The sequence below is a fragment of the Aspergillus chevalieri genome, chromosome 4 (assembly GCF_016861735.1).
Source record: "Aspergillus chevalieri M1 DNA, chromosome 4, nearly complete sequence".
Taxonomy (NCBI): Eukaryota; Fungi; Ascomycota; class Eurotiomycetes; order Eurotiales; family Aspergillaceae; genus Aspergillus; species Aspergillus chevalieri.
This window is the reverse complement of record NC_057365.1, coordinates 1738986-1759692: the sequence shown is the minus strand read 5'-3', so window position 1 is coordinate 1759692 and position 20707 is coordinate 1738986. Positions and strand designations below refer to the sequence as shown.

The following is a 20707-nucleotide window of genomic DNA, read 5'->3' as shown; positions in this document are numbered from 1 at the left end:
CGGATAAGCAGTCAGGTGAGGTAGTTCGACTTCCCTAGGAATAGATTCTTTCCATTGAGTCGGTCTGGAGTCAATCAGACCTTTTGGTGAGTTTTTTAACACTATACCAGCCTGGATAAGCCCTGGCATGAGACTAATTGATTCGTCTTATCTGATCGCTGGGATGAGAAGCGACATGCATATAAAAGTAGCCCCGAAAGAAAGTATCGCTAAATTCCGTCAGAAGACCTTCTCGTTTAGTTGTCGCAGCTATCGTCTGGGGGAAGCATCCTGTCTATGATCTCCTTATCCGGTTAATGAACCGGGAATATATCTTGGATGGTATGATAAAGGTCGCTGAACCATGAGATTGCTTCGTCTGGATTCTTAATATCTGGGATCACTGCGGGGAAGGCACTTTGACCAGGAGGAAATAAATTAGAACCAGGAGAGCAGTGAGGAGAAGGAAGAAGGAAGATTCTGGGCTTGACTAGGTTAGTATGAACAATATTTATCAGATGCCACCCACCAATAGACAATATTCACTCACCCCACTTGCATACTTGATAAGAAGCAGTGAATACTCGGATGTTCAATTGAACGGGTATTTTTCATATCTAGAGCACTAATAATACTACCGAGGCACTGGCCCCGACTGTATAAAGGCATTAATTTATATGCGATTGACACCATCGCGATCCGCAATGATGTGCGTTTCCGACGCTGTCGCAACAACATCCCAGCATTGAACCTTTCGACTCTAGCAAATCATCGGCATAATGCATTGCATGGTGTATAATCCCCTCGCGATGGCGTGCAGTGCATCCGCGTATCTATAATTGTGCCGATGTTGCTGTACGACTTTGGCTGTGTCTTGACTGCATCATTCATTATCGCAAGTAAGGCAATATGGCAGCAGTCGACGGTTTTAGCATCCCCGTCCAGCCTTTCACCAATGGCTATGGTCAAGATTATACCCCGCCAATTGACCTCGGTCCCAAGGAGAAAGTGACCGTCGAGATCAAAAACACACCCACCTCCGAGCCTATATCCACTCCCGAGTCAAAACCGGCCCCGGTTTACAAATCAGCTTTCCAGCTAGAAGAGCATCCTATTGATGAAGTAAAGCCCATCAAAGTGGGTGTCATTGGCGCGGGGTTGACAGGTGTCACCGCTGGTGCGTTGTTACCAGCCAAGGTACCGGGTTTGGATTTGCGCATTTACGATAAGAATGCTGATGTGGTACGTTCGTATACTACTGATACTACTGTGAATGGCTCGTGATCGGGACTAATGGTGGTAGGGAGGGACTTGGTTCGAAAATACATATCCCGGGGTTCGATGCGATGTCCCCGCGCATGTGTATCAGTCTGGCTTTGCTCCGAATACGCAGTGGACTGAGGAATTCGCGCAGGGTCATGAGATTCGCGACTACTGGAAGAGTGTTGCTCAGAAGTATAACGTCTACCAATATCTGCGACTGCAGCAGCAGGTAGAAAGTGCCGAATGGGTCCCTGAGAAGGCGAAGTGGAAAGTCACGTTGCAGGATTTAACCAATTCCAAGGTAAGTTTTCTTCGAACTTCTCCGGATGATGTGATACTTACAGTGGCAGACATACGTCGAAGAGCTGGACATTGTCATCAATGCTATCGGCCACTTCAACGCCTGGAAACTCCCCGACTACCCCGGAATCAACGAGTACAAAGGGGCCCTCTTCCACTCGTCAAACTGGGACCACAGCGTTGACCTCAAAGACAGACGAGTGGCCCTAATCGGCAATGGCGCATCAGGCCTCCAAGTTCTTCCATCCGTCCAACCAATTGCCGCGCATGTTGACCACTACGCCCGTAACCGCACTTGGATCGCAGATTCCTTCGGCGTGACAGGAGTCCGTCGGCTCGAACCCAACTTGTTCCCAGAAGAGCAGCGCGAGTCCTTTAAAGACCCGCAGACATACCTTGAATACCGCCGGGGAGTTGAAAAAGGCTACTTCCAGCGCTTCGGGGCTATCTTCAAAGACTCCCCAGAGAACCAACAACAGCGCGACCAATGGAGCGAGCTCATGCTAAAACGAGTCTCTGATAAACCCGACTTATCCGACAAAATCATCCCAGACTTCCCACCAAACTGCCGTCGTCCCACCCCGGGCCCGGGATACCTCGAAGCCCTAACCAAGGAGAACGTGTCATTCATTCAGACCCGGATCTCGCACTTTACGGAAACTGGCATCGTGACCGTCGATGGCGAATCCAGAGATGTAGACGTGGTCATCTGCTCCACCGGCGCAAACAGAGACCACGCACCCCCCTTCCCCATCACCGCCAACGGCTACAACCTCCAAACAGACTGGCAGCACTCCGGCCGCTGGGGCTTCCCTTACACATACTTGGGCGTAGCAACACCGCACTTCCCGAACCTTCTCTGGCTCGGAGGCCCCTACTCCAGCGGCCACAGCGGGACCGTCCCCAACGCAGTCGAGAACCAAGTCACCTACGTCGCAAAGGTGCTCCGCAAAGTGCGCGGGCAAGGAATCCGCACTATCGTCCCCTCCAAGGCCGCAGCGGATGACTTTGTGCAGTTCTGCGACGCGTTCTACCCGCGCACCGTGTGGTCTGCGAACTGCAGCTCGTGGTATAACGGTGGACGACCTGGAGGACGAGTTCACGGGTTATTCCCGGGTAGTGCCACGCTCGTGAATATCGTACGACGGGAACCCAGGTGGGAAGATTTTGAGTATACGTATGACAATGCGAGCGGGAATCGGTTTGCATGGCTTGGGAATGGATGGTCGAAACGGGAGTTGGCGGCCAAGGAGGGCGAGGAAGTGGAGTTGACGCCGCATTTACGGTTACCAGAGGAAATTGATTTGAGGATGCATCTGGAGGGGTGGTGGGATGTTTAGCTTAGTTTACTTTGATCCCATATAGACTCAATGGCTCTATTTCTTGTGAAAAGAGCAGTAATATCGAATAAAGTAACGACTAAATGCTGCTTGATGAAGGAAAGTTAACGTTTCTTCTTTCAGTCAACGGGAGCTAATCTCCTTTACAACGATCATAACTCTCCGGGATAATTTTTATTCAATTATAGTAGAGAATATGTCTGTCGTGATCTCACGCCATCACATCCCTGTTGCACGTGTACATAGGGTAAAATATCGTGCGGAGTATATAGCCCGCAAGCATGTCTCCCTCCTCGAAAACAGTAAACCAGAAACCACATCCAAACGGGAACAGGCACAGGAACAGGACCGAAATAAACCATCAAAATGAAGTCCCTAATCCTCAACGCCTTCGCAATGCAAAGCCCCTCCCACCTAAACCCGGGCTTAACCCGCTACCCCAAAGACCGCGGCCGCTCCTACAAAGACCTCTCGCACTGGATCGATCTCGCCAAAAAGCTCGAAGATGCCAAATTCCATGCCATCTTCTTCGCCGACGTTCTTGGCCCCTACGATGTCTACAAGGGCCCGCAGAACACAGACCCTATTGTTCCCGCCGGCGCGCAGTTCCCGATTAATGATCCGCTGTATGCGGTGCCGGCGATGGCGGCTGCGACGAACAGCATTAGTTTCGGGATTACGGCGTCGACGACGTATGAGAATCCGTACATGTTGGCGAGGAAATTCAGTACGGTTGATCACTTGAGTGGGGGACGGGTGGGGTGGAATATTGTTACGAGTTATTTGGACTCCGCGGCGCGGAATTTCGGGTTGAATACGCAGATCGAGCATGACGAGCGGTATCGCATCGCTGATGAGTATTTGCATGTCACGTATAAGCTCTGGGAAGGCTCGTGGAGGGATGAGCCCTACCTACCTAACCCCGCGGAGGGGTATGCAAATCCTAAGGCCGTGAGACGGATCGATCACAAGGGGAAATACTTCAACATCCCCGGCCCACATCTCTGTGAGCCGAGTCCGCAGCGGACGCCATTCATATTGCAGGCCGGTACTTCGACAGCCGGAAAGGCCTTCGCAGCAACCCACGCAGAAGCCATCTTCCTCCACGCACAGACACCAGAGCTCGTCCGGCCATCCGTTGACAGCATCCGCTCGCAAGCTGCGGCGGCTGGCCGCAAGCCTGAAGACATCAAGATCATCGCCGGCATACTAGTCATCGTCGCCGAAACCGATGAAGCTGCACGCGCCAAGTTTGAGAACCTAGCTTCGTACGGCGACCGTGAAGGCGCCCTCGGCCTCTTCGGCGGATGGTCCGGCTACGATCTCTCCTCCTACACCGACGACCAAGACTTCCGCTTCGTCGAGGCCCCCGCTATTCGATCCATGGTGAACCACTGGGCCAGCACAGTGCCGGGCTCCAACGGGAAGAAATGGGATAAGCGAGCTATTGCTGAGTACCTGGTCTTGGGCGGGAACGGAGCGAAGATCATCGGGAGTACGAAGACTGTTGCGGATGAATTGGCGAGGTGGGTTGAGGTGGGCGATGTGGATGGGTTTAATTTTAGTTACGCGAGTGTGCCGGAGACGTTTGAGGATATTATTGAGTTTTTGGTGCCGGAGTTGAGGAGGCGGGGGATGTTCTGGGACGATTATAAGGTCCCAGGTGGTACATTTAGGGAGAATGTTTATGGGAAGGAGGGGAGGAGGCGTTTGCCTGCAGAGCATCCGGGAGCGAAGTATGTGTGGAGGAAGGATGAGGAGGTTCCTGCGTATGCACTGAAGAATTGAGCTCTGTATATACGTACATAGATGGTATGACATGGCACTCAGCAGAATGAAAAAGAAAAAAGAATCTATATGCTCGTTATCATTATCTACATGCAATTTTAAGACATAAAACAAATCAAATCAATCCAAGTTGACAACCACCCGCTTACCGCCTACACTCCCACTACGCAACAATTCCAACGCAGCATTAATCCCCCCAAGACCACCCTGCGCCTGCACGATCTCCGGCAGACTCACCAACTTTTTCTGCATCAAACCCTCCAACCAACAAACCATCTGCTCCCCGACGGCCTGCGACGAGTGGAACAATTTCACAGGAATGTTATGGTACTTGATGTTCCCCAACTGCTCCTTGGGCAGACCCGCGTAGCCGAGCAAGTGCGCCCGCTCCGAGTTCGCAAGTGTGCGCTGCAGGAGTGTAGCGGTCTCCCGGCCGACAATGTCGATGGCGTAGCGGAGTTTGTTGTTAGTAACGCCTTGGATAATTTGCACGGCGCGCTCGGGGTCCTGTCGGTCCACAAGGAGGTCTGCACCGAGTTCGAGGAGTTTGGCGCCGTGGCGGGCAACGTCGGCGACGCAAATAACGCGGAGGCCGGCGAGTTTTGCGAGTTGAAGAGTGATGAAACCAGTGGTTGTGGAGGCTGCGATTATTAGTATACATATGTATTCCTATGCGATTGGGCAGTGGGAAAGGAAGCATACCGCCCCAAATAGCCAACCAGTCGCCCTTCTTAATGCGATCCGCATCCTCAGATGCAGAGAAACACTCGCCCCGCACATCAACCGGGATTTCATTCTCGTCCACCCCCTTCAATGTGTTAACAAGGTCCGGCCCGGGTAGGGAACCGACTGCGGACAGGTCCAAGCCCAACGATACACCCAATGACAGCACGGAGGCCACGAACGCCACGCCCAGCGAAGCGGCGGCCTTGGGGCAGGTAGTGGAGGGAATACGGGCGGCGTTGGAGGCAGTAGTGATGGCGTATTCCTGGAACGCCGCTTTACGAATGTCGCGGTAGTCCGTGGAGGGAACGAGGACGAGATCGCCAGTACGGACGCGCCCCGATGGATCAGAACCGCGAACGACAATGCCAGCCAAGTCACGACCGTTGATCCAGGGAAGCGATGGGAGACCAAAATTGAATGCACTATGCGCCGTTAGTGCTACATCGCCATTGTCGCAGGGGAATGGGTACGTACGGGCCCTTCCAGTCGACGGGGTTGAGGCCAATGGCAGCAACCTTGACGAGAATTTCGCCTTCTTTCAAGATTGCCGGCACGAGGTGGTCGGTAACAAGAGTATAGGGTTGCTGGGCAGCGTGGATCAAAAGGGCTCTTTGACGGTTCAAAATGGGCGAAGATTGGAGGGATTCTTGTTTCTCTTGGATTACAACAGGTGGGTTGTCGAGCTGCACGTAAGCATCGGGGGAGGGGGGGTTCATAGTCTTGGTGGTGGTGGTCGTCGCGGTGGCCATGGCTGCAATAGGCTATTCGGCAGTGGTGGTAAATTCGGGAGTAAATATGCTTGGGCAATGCGATTATCTACAATAGCAATGAAGTATAACAAGAAAAAAAAAGAAGGATATATACAGAGGAAAGGAATGCGACGAGTAGATGTAAAAGAATTGGAAAATTTTTATAGGACAGTGAGGCAGATAAACGGAAGAGAAAAAAGAGGAAAAAAAAAAAAAAGAGCCCCTCTTTAAAGCGTGGAAGATTCGATCCATTCAGAAGTTCCATTAATCCTTTTTCGATGGCTTCACCGCGGGGGCCCATTGCGTGACGGAGTTTGTTCGGATTTACTGCTGTCATCGATACTCTGCTGCCAATGCTCATTTACCAATGTCCAGGATGATACCATAGCTCTGCCGTGTAGGGATTCTTCTTTTTTCTATGCTTATTATGTGCATGCTTCCTCCCCTGTACTGCAGCTGTATGCAGGGGTAGTGCCCTACTTCGATACGAACAAAGCCATTCAGGCGCTGCTTACCTAACTTCTGACACAGCGCCAAGCTTTAATAAAATTCTTTCTGGCCAATCAAATACTGTGCTATGGTACTAGCGTGCCGTGGTTGCCCCTCTCTGTGGCGGGGATCACATGAAGCCGTTTATTCTGCACCCAGTCACGTGCCCGGGTATTCTCGGTAGCGGCACGGAGTATTACAAGCGGAATAGATCAGGTACTTCCTATCAGGTGTATTCAAGGCACTCCTAGGTATTCTGTACATATCTAGTGAAATTACTCCAATCCAATAGGTCTAGGAGCCCGCACAAACGCCAGCTGTGAGTTTGCCGCCAACAAAAAGCTTGCCTGTCCCGTTACCTTGGGATCCGGTCCAATAAACGTGTTGGGGAATCCCGGGTCCAGCGGCCGCACACTCTCCAGGTACTCGACCTGCTGCGGAGTAAGTTTGATCTTCAACGCTTGAATGTTGTCGTGCAAATGCTCGATCTTCCGTCCACCGACCAAGGGGAACACATTGGGTGTCTTGGCCATCACATACGCCAGCGCAATGGCAGTCACTGATTCAATGCCATGCTCCTCGGCCACCTTAGCCAGTGCTTCGGACATCCGCACCTCCTCCTCGGTCTGTTCACCGGTACCGAGCATTGTCCGCAGTCCTTCGCCCTTCTTCTTCCGCTCTTCGATCGCCTTCTTGGTCTGGAACTTGCCGCTGCCAAGCACATCCCACGGCGCCAGGGCCATGCCGAAGTGTCGCGCCATGGGAATGATCTCGCGCTCAAAGTCGCGCAGCAGCACGTTCCAACGTCCCTGGTAGATGCTGAAGGGTGTCTTGCCGTGCGCGCGCGCGTAGGTATTGGCAGCAGAAACCACCCACGCGGGCGAGTCCGAAATACCCAAATACAGCACCTTACCCTGTTCAACCAAAATATGCAGACTGTCCATAATCTCCTCGATCGAAGTCGTGTGGTCCCACCAGTGCAAGTACAGCACATCAATCCAGTCCGTGCCCAACTTCTTCAGCGAATCCCGCACGCTCATGTGCAGACTACGGCGGTGGTTACCGCAGTGGTTCGGCGCGCGACCCTTACCCAAGTCATACGACTTGTAGTCCGTGGTGAACTTGGTCGCAAGCACAAGCTGGTCGCGGTTCTTGCGCGACGCCATCCACTCGCCGATCCAAGTCTCGGATTCCTCGTTCTGGTAATTGTTGGCGGTGTCGATGAAGTTGCCGCCGGCTTCATAGTAGGCGTCGAGGAGCTTGAAGGAGGCTTCCTTATCCATGGAGCCCATGAAGTTGTTCCATGCGCTGCCGATGGACATGGCGCCCAGCTGGAGGGGGGAGACACGGATACCGGCGGTCGAGGAGAGGATGCGGTACCGGCCCAGCTCGGTTGGGGGTTCGGGGGCGGGTGCGAAGAGACTGGCCATTTTTCGTAGATGATATTCGTCAATTGAGTCAATTGAATGTAAAAGTGTAGAGGTAGTGTTCTGAAGAGAAGAACGTAGACGGACGAAGCCTCCGGCCTTATATATCTCCCCATTGCTGACCGGTGGAGCCTATCTCCGGCTAGGTTCAACTTTATCTCCATACTTCTCTCTACTTCCATCTACTCATATTAACAACTAAACTATATGAGAGCCGTAGAAAGCCTTGTTGGGGGCGATAATCGTCATGGCCCACCGCCGATGACGCTGCAGCGGACTTAGCGGAGTTAAAAGTCATCAATGATGCAACAATACATTGAACACAATTCTAATCATGCAGTACTAAACATGCGATTGTCCTGCCGAAACACCAGTAGTGCTAACCGGTGTCTCACAAATAATCCGAACAGCCCGCAAATAGTCTGCACGCCTACCATATGCCATGCCAAACGGTCCTCACGCATCGGGCCCATCCAGACTAGCCACAGATTGAGGAGTGTCAGGTTTGTTGACTCCACTATCTTGCCGTCTTTGTTCTTTGTCAGGCGGATTAATTGTAGCAACCGCCCGAGTTCCAAACAAGTCGCGATTAGCCGTGATGGCGGTTTTTCTTTCCATTCCGTCACTGATGCATCTAGCAGTCCAGTGTCAGAATTGAACCGAGGTAGCCGATGCCTTGGGCACGGAACCAAATTAAACAGCTGTGGAGTCGAGTAGAGAAAGTTGAAAACCTGGGGAACGAAGAGAAGCAATAGCGTCTTGCTGAAATGCCCCAGAATGCCAACCACGGCAAATACCATGCCTGCAAAGTAGCAGTACGTATCGCCCACGAATACCTTCGACGGATACCAATTATGACACAACAACGCCGCTGAAACTCCAACAAACGGCAAGAGGAAGTAAATCGAAAACAAATGCGAATCCATAGCCGGGTGCGGGAAGGGCGTAATCGGCGCCAGATACAGCACATCGTTGGCAATCAGTAACAGCGCGATGACCAGGGACTGTGCAACTTCCACTCCGTTGATGCCTGCTAGCATGTTGATGGAATTGGGGCAGAATATTGCGACAGCTGCCATGTAGACGTAGTACAGGTATCCAAGGTCGAGCATCTCGCCTAGGTAGTGCTGTAACGGTGCGGGTACTACCACTTGGGTGACGCCAAAGTCGACGAAGTAGACGATAAGCATGGGAATTGCACCAAATGCTGGGATTAGGACTTTGTGCCGCCATCTGATGTCTAGGAGGTCGTCTCCAAGGCCTAAAATGACGATGCATTGCAGGGAAAGAAGTCCGGACAGATAAGACGCGAGCTATCACCAGTCAGCGAAAGCAACAGGAATATACAAAGAGAAGACCAACCCGTCCATGTGGGAATCGATGCAAATATCGTCCAGTTTCCACATGATGGACTTCTAAAACAACATCACGATTACCACCTCCAGAAGTAGCCGCAACAATGTCTTTGTAGAATGCGAAGGGGATAAAGAAGATCAGCGCAAGAAGATATACAACGGCACAGACGGCCCCCATTGTCTCTGGACTAACCAAATCATTAGCGCTAATGCTTGTTGTGTAATTGCACGAAATACATACATCTCCGGTTTCTTCGGCTTCGCCATATCCTTCCCCTTCAACCCAGCCTTCATAAACACCGGCCCAAGCCATCGGATCAGGCTATACGTGATCGCAAAAGCAACACCGCTGAAAGCAACCGATGCAAATAACGGCGCGCCATCACCATCCCCGTAACCCTGGAAACTGTTTATCATCGTACCCATACAAATTCCCGCAAGGGCCAGGAGACTCCAGGTCTCCCGGTGGGAAAGAGCCGCAGAGGTCATTGTGCACAGAGCGCATTCAACACTGCTTCCTAGTCCAGGTCAGATGCCACAATTCAAATAACCATATCAGACCCAAATCCAAATAGTATTTAATTCCAGAGGCGTAATTGCAATCTGGCTAAAGGCGACGCAATAATAATTCTGCCGGACACGCACTCACCGCCTATTCCTCTTATGCCGTTTATGCCGCACTAGCCCCGAAACGGACCGCCAAGCAGAGGATGGGGCTAGACTTCGCTGAGTCAGCCGTCTTCTGCAACAACTAAGATTATCCGCTTCCTGGCGCTTCACTCATCCATCTCATGCATGGGCATTTACGACCAGGAAGCCCTTATCAAGCTACGGTGTTCTGCACAATCGGTTGAAGTTTGCAGCTGGTCGGAATCTGACACGTCGACTGAAGCGTGGGGTCGTGCGGAACCGGCCGGAGAGGAACATGTCTGGGTTTATCGACTTCGATGCTGGACATCGGGACCTGGTGACCGTTACCAAGTTCAATTTCTATGGGAATCGCATCGTTACTGCATCGTCTGATCATCGCATGAAGGTGTGGGATCAGAAAGATGGCGAATGGCAGTTGGTAGACACATGGCGCGCTCACGATGCGGAAATTCGCGATGTATGTAAACAAACCACCAACCCTGTTTTCAATGTTTGGCTTGGTCTTATGTTAAGACTTTGACAGGCTACTTGGAATGGTCCGTTTACTGGTCAACATATTGGCAGTGTGGGTGAAGATATGAAATGCAAAATCTGGCAGGAAGATGTCACTCAGCCGCCAAATTCGGGTCGGCGGTTCAGATCTATTTTCAGGATGACGGCGCCAGACCGACATCCGTTTGTCTCTATGGATTTCCGCAACATTGATCTTGAGACTTGGTTAGCTGTCATCACTCGGGACGGCTACTTGATGGTCATGGAACCTGTGAGTCCGGACACGCTTGCCGATTGGCAACCTGTCGACCAGTTCAGAGTCTGCACGGCGCCGCAAAGAGGGGAGGAGACAAGTTTCAAAGTGCAGTTTCATCACGACCCAATGGATATCACGCATTCCGTTCTGCCGAGCTCGGATCGTAAAGGTCTGTCGCTCGTGGTGGCCGCCATGGACACGGTCAAGATCTATCGCACAGACGCCAATCGTCGCTTCTATCATGCCATTGAGCTGACCGGGCACGGCGGACTTGTGAGGGATATCTCGTGGGCCAATGGTTCCGTTAGAGGATACGACCTTATCGCCAGTGGTTGCAAGGATGGCTTTGTTCGAGTATTCGAGGTCTACACGTCTGTTGCCAAGAACAATAATAACAAAGATAACCATGCATTGGATAATACCATCAATCGTCACGCAGACAAAGCACAATCACCATCAATTCGCGCAACCTCACAGTCTGGAATCGGTTCAGCTCTAGCTAGCCGTCCATCAGAACATACGAGTCGTCCAGCGACAGGGGTCTCGCCATTCAAACACTCATACAAAGAAGTCGCCTGCGTTGACAGCAAGCATTTGGATGTGTGGCAGGTTGAATTTTCATATGCTGGTGAGTATTTCTTCTTCCCTATTCTCGTTCAGAATCTTCTAACATACGAAGGTGATTGCCTTATTTCCTCTGGCGATGATGGAGTTGTACGGTTCTGGAAGAAAGCGTTGACAGGAGAATGGCTCGAATACGCTGAAACCGATATGGCATATCAGTAGCCATGTTTATGTTTGTCCGCTTTTCTATATACTGCCTTCGTGACAACAGTGGCGTTTCGTGGGTATCTGTGAATCGGTATATGAGTACTGTGGGAGGTTTATATTGTCGTTTTGCTCTGGTTTTGTTGCATGATCGTGATACCCATACACATTTAATTGCTGTTCGAGGTGGATAGAAGACTAACTATTCTTAATATCGGGGTTAAATTTATGTTCTTTCTGCAATGCTCTTCGTCGTTCCTCCTTTTGGAAAGAGCTTGTCGTTGTTGCGGTTAAGATATTGCTGCTTGCGAGGTAGGAACGACGGGCAACACGGTCCTGCCTTACCACTTCAGGCAAGTAAGGATGTCTTTCTCCAGGCCTCACTCAACACTGCTCTCCCTTTTCCCTTGATGCACCTCATTGAGGCATTCTTACGCCTATACAACATTCTTACCTTTATCTGTGATGGCCGTCTATCCTACACTCGGGACCGGCCTGTTCGTCGGGTCTGGCCAGGCCCTGGCAGCAGGTGGTCCGTTATCATTAATTATATCTTATGGATTCCTATCGTTACTGGTTTACTGCCTAGGAACCGCAGTCGCAGAAGTCGCAGCTCATATGCCCACCAGAAGCGGCACAATGGTAAACCATGGCTACCAATACTCGTCCAGCCATCTAGCGTTCTCGATGAGTTACCTCCGCTGGTACTCCCTGGCGATGCTTGTCCCCTTCGAAATCACGAACGGAATCGTCAATCTCGGCCTATTCGTCCCGAACTCGAATGTCGCTATCCGCGTTACTATTATGACGGTTTTCATCCTGGGCTTCAACATGCTCCCCGAGAGAATTTTCAAAAGATCCGAAGCGTTGTTTACCGGTCTGAAACTGATCACGACTGTTGGGCTTCTGATCATGTCGATTGTCTTGGGCGTCCGTGGAGTTCCTGACACCGATATACAAGGGTTCCATTACTGGAGGGATCCGGGGTTCATGAATCAATACCAGGTCAGCGGGAATACAGGTCGGTTTTTGGGGTTGGTGCAGTGCTTGCTTTACAGCACTGTTTCGTTCACCCTAGTGCCGGAGCTGATTGTCCAACGAGCGGAGGAAAACGATGCGACCGTGCGGCCAAGCATACTGAGAGTAACTCAGATTGACAGCATCCAGCTTTCGGTGTTGTATGTCCTCAGTGTGATAGCTGCCGGGTTAGTATGTCCGTCTAACCATCCCATGTTGACGAACAAGGGCGTGGGTGCTGGATCGTCACCTTTCTTCGTGGCCATCTTGATTTCTCGGATTCAGATCCTGCCCATTGTGGTAACCATGTTGATTCTTCTCTCGTCTGTGGCCTCAGGACGCTCTTTTCTCTTCCTGGCGTCACGGCTTCTTTACTCGCTGGCGGAGGAAGACCATGCGCCCCCAGTGTTTAAACATCGCAATCGATTCGGAGTACCATACGTTGCGGTGATTGCATCTGCCTGGTTTGTGGCATTTGCGTATCTGTCTGTGGCGACGTCAAGCTCTGCGGTGTTTAACTGGCTTATGCATTTCCTCACGACGTCGGGGTACATCTCGTGGCTAGGATCGTGCATAATCTACCTCCACTTTCGCCGCACAGTTGAAGAGCAGGGGTTTACACGGGCGCACCAGACCCGCATCCATCCGTATGGGGTGTACTTTGGGATTCTGACTTGCAGCGTGTTGCCATTTGTCAACGGGTTAATCACGGCACCGTCTGACACTGTTCCCAGCAACTTGCTTTCGGCGTACCTGGGCATCATCAGCTTCGTTCTCTTGTATATTGGACATCGGATTAATTCGATTATGCATGGACAGGACCATTCAGAGACCAGCCCTGTGCGGAGGATGTTATTCTGGAGGCAACCAGAGCGGACGGAGGAGATTGAGTTGGGAGAGCGACGGAGGGAGAATTAATTGTTTTTGGTTGTCAGGGATTTTGTAAAGCGATATTATTACGATAGACCGATGCACTGAATTCCACGTGATGTGTCCAGATGTCAGTATAGATCTTGGTGGTTCTGAGATCTCTTCGGGACTTGTTATGTACGCATTAGTGGTATGGGCAACCAGTTGGGCAACCAAGGGGAGAGGCTGGGCCAGTGATGAGCAAACAAATCAGCAAATGTCAATAGTTTGTTATGCTTATTTGGTTTTATTATGATAATTGTCAGTTGAAAATTGATTCTCACCTGATGATGACTATGCACTCACCTGATATGCCTCTTTTGCCTCTTTCTTCCACTGACCACACACTCTCAGACACTCCCTTGCTACTTTTTCTCCTCTACATACTCTGTACACTTTCTTCCCTCTATGCTCTATCAACTCTGGACAGTTTCAACTTGGCAAGAACAGATCACTCATATTCTTTGTTTCAATATTTAATATATGGATCCCATAATGAGGATATTCAGGTCCAATCTTGTGCTCACTGGGATCGACCAGGTTTTCACGGACTCTACCACCGACCACTGACCATCAGCTTTGCTCTTGCTCTACAGGTACACACCAATACTGTCTCTGGCTAACCACATAGTCCTCGAATACCACAAATACTCTACTATTATCGCTTGTTTTCTCCTCTTTCTCCTCTTTTCCTTCTCTCGTCTTTCCCTCTTCGTCATGTCTCATGTGACCTGGCCTGTTCTGGGCTATTCCGCATCCGGACTAATGGTTTCCTCCACCTGCCTGATGTGGATAGTTTTCTGCCTGGGGTTACAGGCAGAATTACATGTGACCCCGCCCCTCTGATTGGACCGTTCCCCGTCCCCCTCTCGATGCGGCCAGAGAGAAAGGAATGCCTCGATGCCTTCGACAGGGGAATGCGAGTCCAGGTAAGAAAAGGATAACTGCTCAATCAAGAGAAGTGAAAAAAAGAAAAGAAAAGAAAAGGCCTTGGTGTTTGAAGAAAAAGTAACTGCTAATACTACCACCATCACCACCACCACCACCACCACTACTGCTTCTGCTTGGCCGGCATGGCCCATCCGTGGCTTTAGCCTCTTTCGCTCTCTCTTCGCTTCTTCCCTCTTCCTTCTACCCTCTCTCTCTTCCTCTCTCTGCCTTCAGTTTCTTCTCTTCTCCCTTTCCGTTTTCCCTCTTTTCTCTTTTTATTCTCTTAATTCTCTCTTCTTAATTCTCTTCTCCGTCTTCATCTTATTCAGCATCTTCTCTTCTCTATCTCTTCTCGTGTCTCGACTACCCGTCCGTCCTCTCCCTCGCCATCGAAACCGGCACTTTCTTCGAATCCTCCACTCGTCCTCTCTTATCATCCTCTTCTTCCTTCTCTTTTATCACTTCTTCTCTTCTCTTCTCTCTATCCTTCTCCCTTGCTCTCTCCTCGATGCGACTCGTGGTTTCCTCGACTTCCCACTCTCGTGCGCTCTTCCGTCCTCGACTCGTCTCTGCCGTCCCACGGTCGCTCGCGCGTTAGACAACAACCATCTCGAACGATTCAACGACTCGAACCCGTCTCCTGTATTCGCCGCGTTCTCTTTTCTCGCTCCCTCTCTTGTCGATTCTTCACGCCTCGTTTTTGTGGGAGATACTCTTGGGAGCAAGGGGAGGAGACACTAGCTCGAACCTTGTTCTGACTCCCTCGTGCGATCTTCTTCGTCTTCTCTACCGTCCCCTGGAGGTTTCTTTCCGTGGAGGTGCTTGTGAAAATACACGTGTTGGTGCTTAGGAGACTCGAGGGCTTTAACAAAAGGCGTCAAGACACTTGGGACCTACTCGTGAGATTTTGCCTGGTGTGTGCGCTGGTTGGTGAATTTACATCCGTCGAGACAACTTGTCCATCACTGGACTGCTGATATGCGTGTTGAGCTTTGACGGGTTATTTGCCATCCAAAAGCCCACCTTTGCCTTCTCGCGAGCTCACGCGCGCTTTTTTTTTTTTTTCTTTACCTTTTTTCAGTCCGTTATTCGGAGGGGGTATTCTGTCGGATTATGACAGATACCTCCTCAGTCGCCAACACGCATTCAACCACGGAGCCAACTTCGGTCCCCGTCCCTCTGCCCTCGCCCGCCCTCAACGGCGCCGGTGCCGACCCCGTCGTCCCGGAAGAGGAGGAGCCGTACACCATTCGTTGTGTCTGTAACTACGATGATGACGATGGCAACACGGTCTTCTGCGAAAAGTGCGAGACCTGGCAGCATATCGAATGCTACTACCACGGCGTGGATGTCCCCGATATCCATTTCTGCGAAGACTGCTATCCACGTGGCATCGATAGAGCCGCCGCCATCGAACGGCAGCGGGCTGTTAGGGAACAACAGAGTGACGGTGGCAATGACCGAAAATCCAAACGTTCAGGTTCGAAGGGTCAGAGGAAGAGGGCCAGCAAGGATCCTGCCGACAAGGTGAATGGCACCAGTCACCACCGCTCCGACTCGGGTGGTCGCGACCATCCCGTTAAGAAATCCAAATCCAACCATCGCTCATCCAACTCGGTCAGCTCCCTGGCCGGTATCCCCGCTTTTCAACCGGACGGGCGCAAACGAGCCACTGCCTCGATGAGCCCGACAAAATCTGGACCCTCCATTCCGCTTTATTCCAAAGAGTTTCTACATCTCTATGACCACGACCACGGACAGGCCGACATTATGAACAGTAATCTCTTTGTGAACCTGCCTCTCGCCGCAGACCTAGCGTCATGGGTGACGGAGCCCGCGGCCTTGGCTCGTGTGGCCAATGGACGCTCTGCGCAGGACATTTTCACGTGGGCGGATGCTGGTCTCGACAAATCTCGATGGCCAACATTAGCTGTCGAGACGGTCACCGATCCTAGCATCGAAGTCGACGGGATTCATCCAATGTGGAAAACCCTCAGGACCCAAGACAAGGTGGCCAAGGATGAAATCGTTGGGGAGATCACTGGCAAGATTGGCCATTTACGGGACTACTGTCTTGACCCTAACAACCGATGGCAAGAGCTACGGCACCCGGAACCCTTTGTATTCTTTCACCCTCAACTTCCTCTCTACATCGATAGCCGGCATGAAGGGAGCACGTTGCGCTATGTGCGCCGCTCGTGTCGCCCTAATGTGACAATGAAGACCTACATTACCAACGAAGTGGAGTATCATTTCTGTTTTGTCGCCAAGGAGGACATCTCCGCCAACACTGAGATTACTGCCATGTGGTATCTGGATCCGCAGTTGACTGAAGCAACCAACGGTTTGGTCAAGCAGGAGTCCAACGACAGCGCACAGGACATTGCAGCAATCTGTATCAGTAACGTCCTTGCCAATTATGGCGGTTGCGCTTGCGATCCACCGTCGAATTGCTTGTTGGCCAATGTGGATCGTCGGCGGCATGCCAAGATTCCCGATGGTGGCGCCAAGTCGACCGCAAACGGCAAGCGCAAGAAATCCAAGCGCAAACTCACCATGTCTCCGCCACCGCCTAACAGCCGCGCGGACAGCGAGGCAATGAAGCATACCGATGACGACGATGCTGCCGATAGTCGATCCGCGTCTGGCTCCGCTCGAGGGCACGCCGGCAGCCGCGATCTTTCACCCACCCACGACGGTCCGCTCTTTGGAGACTCGGAAATGTCGGCACGAGATAAACGCAAGATCGCGGCTGCTGAAAAGAAGTTCCAGCAATTAGAACAGGATCAACAGGCGGCAGCCCATGGTCGGAAGAAAAAGCGGACAAGCGGCCCCTCCACACAGCCCGGACCACTTGGTGGCGCAAGCTCGATGACTGGCGGCAAATCAGTGCAGGTGGACACGGCGGTTGGGCGGCACTCCCGCTCGCCGCCATCAGCGATCTCCCCTGGGACTATGGCTGTCGGTGTGCGCAAGGTGTCGGGACGTAGCACTCCTTCAGTGCCGTCACCACTTCGACGTGCGCCGTACGTGGATGCTGCGATGCAGACCGACCCAGACGAGGCAAACGCGGAGGGAGTGCCCACTATCTCGCCGCTGCCATCACCTCGACGACCCAGCTTTGTGCCTCTCACGCAGCGGTTGCTTAAGCGGTGCCATGCAGATTGGGTGCGCTTTGAACAATCTAATGGGGAAAAGCAAACCCCACCGGAGCATGGCCTCCAGTCCCCTGCTTCGTCCTCTGCTGCCACACCAGGTGATGGTCAGCCATTATTGCAGTCTGCTTCGCCAAGCGTTTTCACAAATCAAGAAAAAGAGGATGTGGAGATGAAGGGCTCAGATTCGCCGACTCCTTACAGGCCAGAGTCTTCCGACGCGATGGAGGTGGAACCGTCAGGTCCACCGTCACCAACGCCCGTTTCATGGTCGAATAAGCCGCAAATGTCCCCGCCATGGCCATCTACCGCTGCGCACAATGCTCGAATATCCCTGGCGCCTTTGGTCAATGGTCATCGTACCGATTTGCACATGTCCCTTCCACCTCCCAACCTCACATCATCAACGGCGAGTCCGGGGTCTGGTACACCGTCGACCATGTCACCTGCATCGACCATGGATGCCACCTCGCAGCCTACTCCAGGGTCCGGTGTCACAGCGCCCAGTCCGGTCAAAAAGAAACTGAGCTTAGGGGATTATCTAATTCAACGACGCGGCACGATGAACACGCCGACGGCTGAGAAGACCCAAAGTCAAGCCAACGCCATGCTCCCTCCGCCGCCTCAAAAGTCCCCGTCGCAAACCAGTGATAATCAGCCTGACGGTGTCCCTGCGCAGCCCAAGCCTGATGGCGCATCAGAAGAGGCTAAACCGGACGACGGGCCTGTGTCTTCTGATATCACGATGAAGGATGTTCCTCCTCCGGACTCGGCCACGCCTCATCTCCACTCCGTCATGTTCTAATTGCTGTTCTATCTTATTATTTTCTTTATTGAGAACTATACCTGGAGTTCTACTAATATCACGGTGTGATGATGGGAAGGCAAAGTTCTGTTTTTCTTTCCTTTTTTTTCTTGTCATTCGAAGATGATTCCCTTTCTTTATCCTTAATGTTACCTCTCTTACACTTTTGTAAACGATGGGAACCGGCGTTCTACGAGTTGTTCGTTTCGTGGTGGGTTTTGAACGGCGTCACCGGCGTGAGCGGTTGGAAAAGGACACACAGTGGGATTGATTTATGGGAATTGATTGAGATTCAGAGCCCAGGAATCGGGCTTGGTGGCTGCAGTCTTTCTCTACTTGATGTTGCTTGTAGTGTTTTTCTACTTCTTTTCTTCTCGCTTGTTTTATTTTGACTTGACGACTGTCTCGGCTCTATGGATCCGGACGGCTTTTTTATGGCTTAGCCAGATGGCAATGAATGAATTCTACGCTTCTATGATCATGATTGCGCTTGATGTTCTCTTGTCTCCTGTATTGTGATGTAAACATATCATACTGTACTATTTACTGCCATGGCCAGGGTAGATGATTAAGTACGCACAACGCCAGACACCAGCCTCAACAAACGCACGAATGAGAGGTCCCGAAATCAATCAAATCCCCAATCCTAGGAAGAAAAAAAGCTACTTCCCACTATACCCCCTCAACCTCATCCCCTCCTCAATAGCCGTCCAAATCCCTTCCACAACCTCACGATCCCTCCATCTTCCAGCCCCATTCACACCCCCCTTCTCATCCCACCGCTCAACAGCAAACCGTTCAACACCGCGTCCCCACCCCTTCACTTCACGGGGCGGTTCCTCCCCCCTCCAACCAACATACACACCCGTCGCATGCTTGAACAGCTCAGGCGGTGACGACCACTTGTACGACTTGAACTGCCATGCCTGGCCCGTGGTGAAGACGGCGACGAGGCGGTTCCAGTGTTCCGGGCGAAAGTTTGCGGTGCTGTCGGCTAGTTTGAATTTGATTTTCGAGGAGCTAGAGGATGTGGAGGAGGTGGTGGTACGGGATGGATCTGAGGGGTTGCGCAGCGGGCGCTGGATTTCGAGGATGTTGGGGGATGTGGACATGGAGAGGGTTGGGTGGTCCGGGGGCACGAAGACACCGTCTTGGAGGAAGGATTTGACGTTCGTCATGCGGATTAGGGAGGAGGCGGAAGGGGAGAGGAGGATGATGGGGTCTGTGCGGGCGCTGCTGCTGTGTTTCTTGGGCATCGAGAGGCCCGAGGAGGGGGTTGGGATGAGGGGGGTTTTGTTGCCGGGGAGGGGCTTGGTGCTGGTTCCTGGGGCTGGTCTGCGGTTGCGGCCCAAGAAGGTTTCGGCGGTTTTGCGCACGTGTGAGAAGTCCTGACTTGTTAGTTGCATCCTGCATAGGAGGGTAAGGGCAGACTTACCGTAGGTTTAATCCCCCGTAACACACTATTCCGATCCCCCATCTTCCGCTCCCCATTGTAAATCTCCTGCAACCGAGGATCAATTTGCTTCGGCGCCCTCCCTCCCTGCGCACCAGCAGCCGCAGGCGCCTGAGCCGGTGCACCAGCGCCACTAGGAACCGACGAAACACCCCCAGCAGCACCAGAAGCAATATCCGCGGACGCAGAAGCCTGCGCCTGAGCATGCGCCGCTGCCGCTGCGGCCGCTGCAGCAGCAGCGGCGGCCCCTTCTAGCGGCTTGATATATTCACTATCATCCGACGCGCCCTCAAGCCAGGTAATCAGATCCAACCGCTCCACGAAAACCAGATTCTGTACCTGTGCCGCCTCACCACCCTCTCCACCGGCCTGTTTCTGCTTCAATGCTTCATTGAGTTCTTGCGCAGAAGCAATGTACTCCGGGATCGCGACGTCCTTTTTCTGCCACGCGAAGAAGATACTGCGTAGATCGACGACGGAGTCCGACGAGGCGGAGACGAAGCGCGTCGCGGATGTCAACGGTAACGCCTGCGCGGTGGGCTGGCGGAAGTATAGGTGTGTTGCTGTTGCTAGGTCTTCGGTGGTGTGCTTGGACTGTTCTTCTTCGGATGGGTCGGGGGAGGTTGTTGGTGATGGGAGACTGCTGGCGGCGATGGCGCGGCGGAGAGCCAGGAGGGGGTCTTGGAGGGTGGGGTCTGCCATTGTATCTTGTGACTATAGGCAGTTGGTCTTACGGAAAGTAAGAAAGAGCTGCGCAGCGCGGCTGTGCAGTTGAGGATGGGCGGTTGGGAGGTGTAGCTACAGTGAGCATCGGAGCTGGTGAAAAGAGGACGTGCACGTGACTGACCGCCCAGC

The 20707-nt window shown here is 52.2% G+C and overlaps 9 protein-coding genes across 9 annotated transcripts; 5 read left to right on the top strand and 4 right to left on the bottom strand.

The window, feature by feature from the left end:
* Positions 1–888: 888 nt before the first annotated feature.
* ACHE_40644A (flavin-containing monooxygenase) lies at positions 889–2882 on the top strand (the record flags this gene model as incomplete). The annotated part of the gene is made up of 3 exons (XM_043278867.1): positions 889–1221; positions 1283–1543; positions 1593–2882. 3 exons carry the CDS (start codon positions 889–891, stop codon positions 2880–2882), a joined length of 1884 nt encoding a protein of 627 aa, XP_043136602.1.
* A 366-nt stretch (positions 2883–3248) lies between these two features.
* Positions 3249–4670, top strand: ACHE_40643A (LLM class flavin-dependent oxidoreductase; the record flags this gene model as incomplete). Its single annotated transcript, XM_043278866.1, has 1 exon — positions 3249–4670. One exon carries the CDS (start codon positions 3249–3251, stop codon positions 4668–4670), a length of 1422 nt encoding a protein of 473 aa, XP_043136601.1.
* A 120-nt stretch (positions 4671–4790) lies between these two features.
* On the bottom strand, positions 4791–6145 carry ACHE_40642S (zinc-binding alcohol dehydrogenase family protein; the record flags this gene model as incomplete). The annotated part of the gene is made up of 3 exons (XM_043278864.1): positions 4791–5311; positions 5373–5818; positions 5871–6145. The coding sequence occupies 3 exons, from the start codon at positions 6143–6145 to the stop codon at positions 4791–4793; spliced, it is 1242 nt and encodes a 413-aa protein (XP_043136600.1).
* A 764-nt stretch (positions 6146–6909) lies between these two features.
* AAD14 (aldo/keto reductase) lies at positions 6910–8064 on the bottom strand (the record flags this gene model as incomplete). The annotated part of the gene is made up of 1 exon (XM_043278863.1): positions 6910–8064. One exon carries the CDS (start codon positions 8062–8064, stop codon positions 6910–6912), a length of 1155 nt encoding a protein of 384 aa, XP_043136599.1.
* A 329-nt stretch (positions 8065–8393) lies between these two features.
* Positions 8394–9905, bottom strand: ALG7 (UDP-N-acetylglucosamine--dolichyl-phosphate N-acetylglucosaminephosphotransferase; the record flags this gene model as incomplete). Its single annotated transcript, XM_043278862.1, has 3 exons — positions 8394–9374; positions 9424–9604; positions 9658–9905. The coding sequence occupies 3 exons, from the start codon at positions 9903–9905 to the stop codon at positions 8394–8396; spliced, it is 1410 nt and encodes a 469-aa protein (XP_043136598.1).
* Positions 9906–10341: 436 nt separating this feature from the next.
* Positions 10342–11601, top strand: SEH1 (putative nuclear pore protein (SEH1); the record flags this gene model as incomplete). Its single annotated transcript, XM_043278861.1, has 2 exons — positions 10342–10524; positions 10591–11601. The coding sequence occupies 2 exons, from the start codon at positions 10342–10344 to the stop codon at positions 11599–11601; spliced, it is 1194 nt and encodes a 397-aa protein (XP_043136597.1).
* A 621-nt stretch (positions 11602–12222) lies between these two features.
* On the top strand, positions 12223–13518 carry ACHE_40638A (putative proline permease; the record flags this gene model as incomplete). The annotated part of the gene is made up of 1 exon (XM_043278860.1): positions 12223–13518. The coding sequence occupies one exon, from the start codon at positions 12223–12225 to the stop codon at positions 13516–13518; it is 1296 nt and encodes a 431-aa protein (XP_043136596.1).
* Positions 13519–15552: 2034 nt separating this feature from the next.
* Positions 15553–18399, top strand: ACHE_40637A (putative PHD finger and SET domain protein; the record flags this gene model as incomplete). Its single annotated transcript, XM_043278859.1, has 1 exon — positions 15553–18399. One exon carries the CDS (start codon positions 15553–15555, stop codon positions 18397–18399), a length of 2847 nt encoding a protein of 948 aa, XP_043136595.1.
* Positions 18400–19061: 662 nt separating this feature from the next.
* CDC73 (CDC73 C-terminal domain-containing protein) lies at positions 19062–20554 on the bottom strand (the record flags this gene model as incomplete). The annotated part of the gene is made up of 2 exons (XM_043278858.1): positions 19062–19787; positions 19835–20554. 2 exons carry the CDS (start codon positions 20552–20554, stop codon positions 19062–19064), a joined length of 1446 nt encoding a protein of 481 aa, XP_043136594.1.
* Between the last annotated feature and the right edge of the window lie 153 nt (positions 20555–20707).